The following is a 952-nucleotide window of genomic DNA, read 5'->3' as shown; positions in this document are numbered from 1 at the left end:
AGATATAAAAGGAAGGCCACTAGGTAGACCATGGAATGCAGAACACCTCAAAAAGTATTACCAGTAGAACTCAAAATGTATATGCCGACTGCGCTTTTGTAAATATAGTAGATTAGGTTGCATTGCTTATTTTCTCTATGTAATGCCTCACAAAGGCACCCTTAGTTGTAACAATTTATCTTATTCAATGAAAGACCTTGGCAGTGACGGATGATGAGGGCGCTACGGAAGGGCCAGCCCAGCTGGGACGTCCCGGTGCGCCTACTGAGCTCACAAGACCAGGAATTTTTTATACCAACAGGCAACTTTGAAATCCACGCCCACCCCACTAAGACATGCGGTCGACATAGCCTACGTGGCTAGGTGGAGAGCCTTGAAAAGTCAAAAAATTGGCTAAGGCCCTTAACCACCAAATCACCCCCTGCGGTCGACATAGCCTACGCGACTAGGTGGAGAGCCTTGGAAAGTCAAAAAATTGGCTAAGGCCCTTAACCACCAAATCATCCCCTGCAGTCGACATAGCCTACGCGGCTAGGTGGAGAGCCTTGGAAAGTCAAAAAATTGGCTAAGGCCCTTAACCACCAAATCACCCCCTGCAGTCGACATAGCCTACGCGGCTAGGTGAAGAGCCTTGGAAAGTCAAAAAATTGGCTAAGGCCCTTAACCACCAAATCACCCCCTGCGGTCGACATAGCATACGCGACTAGGTGGAGAGCCTTGGGGAAAAAAAAACAAAAAAAAAAATATATATATATATATATGAACACTCCCTCGCACCATCAAGCAATAAAAAGAAAAATAACATGAGAGACGACATTTTAAAGGAACCACGCATCCAGCGCCAATAATATCGAATGAAAGATGTGTTTATACATTCGAAGAATTCTTGCCCACATCCCGAGCAAGTAGGAGATAACAAGGCTAAGCAAAAGTAAACACTAAAAAGGAAAAA

General features: G+C 44.7%; 1 protein-coding gene across 1 annotated transcript in view; it reads right to left on the bottom strand.

Annotated features, from left to right (window-relative positions):
* Positions 1 to 921: 921 nt before the first annotated feature.
* Positions 922 to 952, bottom strand: part of LOC111366908 — a 1,273-nt gene continuing 1,242 nt past the window's right edge. Inside the window, exon 4 of the mRNA XM_022987588.1 lies at positions 922 to 938. Coding sequence (XP_022843356.1) covers positions 922 to 938 — 17 coding nt within the window. The remainder of the gene's footprint in view (positions 939 to 952) is intronic.

The sequence above is a fragment of the Olea europaea genome, chromosome 18, assembly GCF_002742605.1.
Source record: "Olea europaea var. sylvestris chromosome 18, O_europaea_v1, whole genome shotgun sequence".
In the NCBI taxonomy this organism is placed as follows: Eukaryota; Viridiplantae; Streptophyta; class Magnoliopsida; order Lamiales; family Oleaceae; genus Olea; species Olea europaea.
The sequence above is the reverse complement of the archived record's forward strand: the minus strand, read 5'-3'. Positions and strand labels throughout refer to the sequence as shown.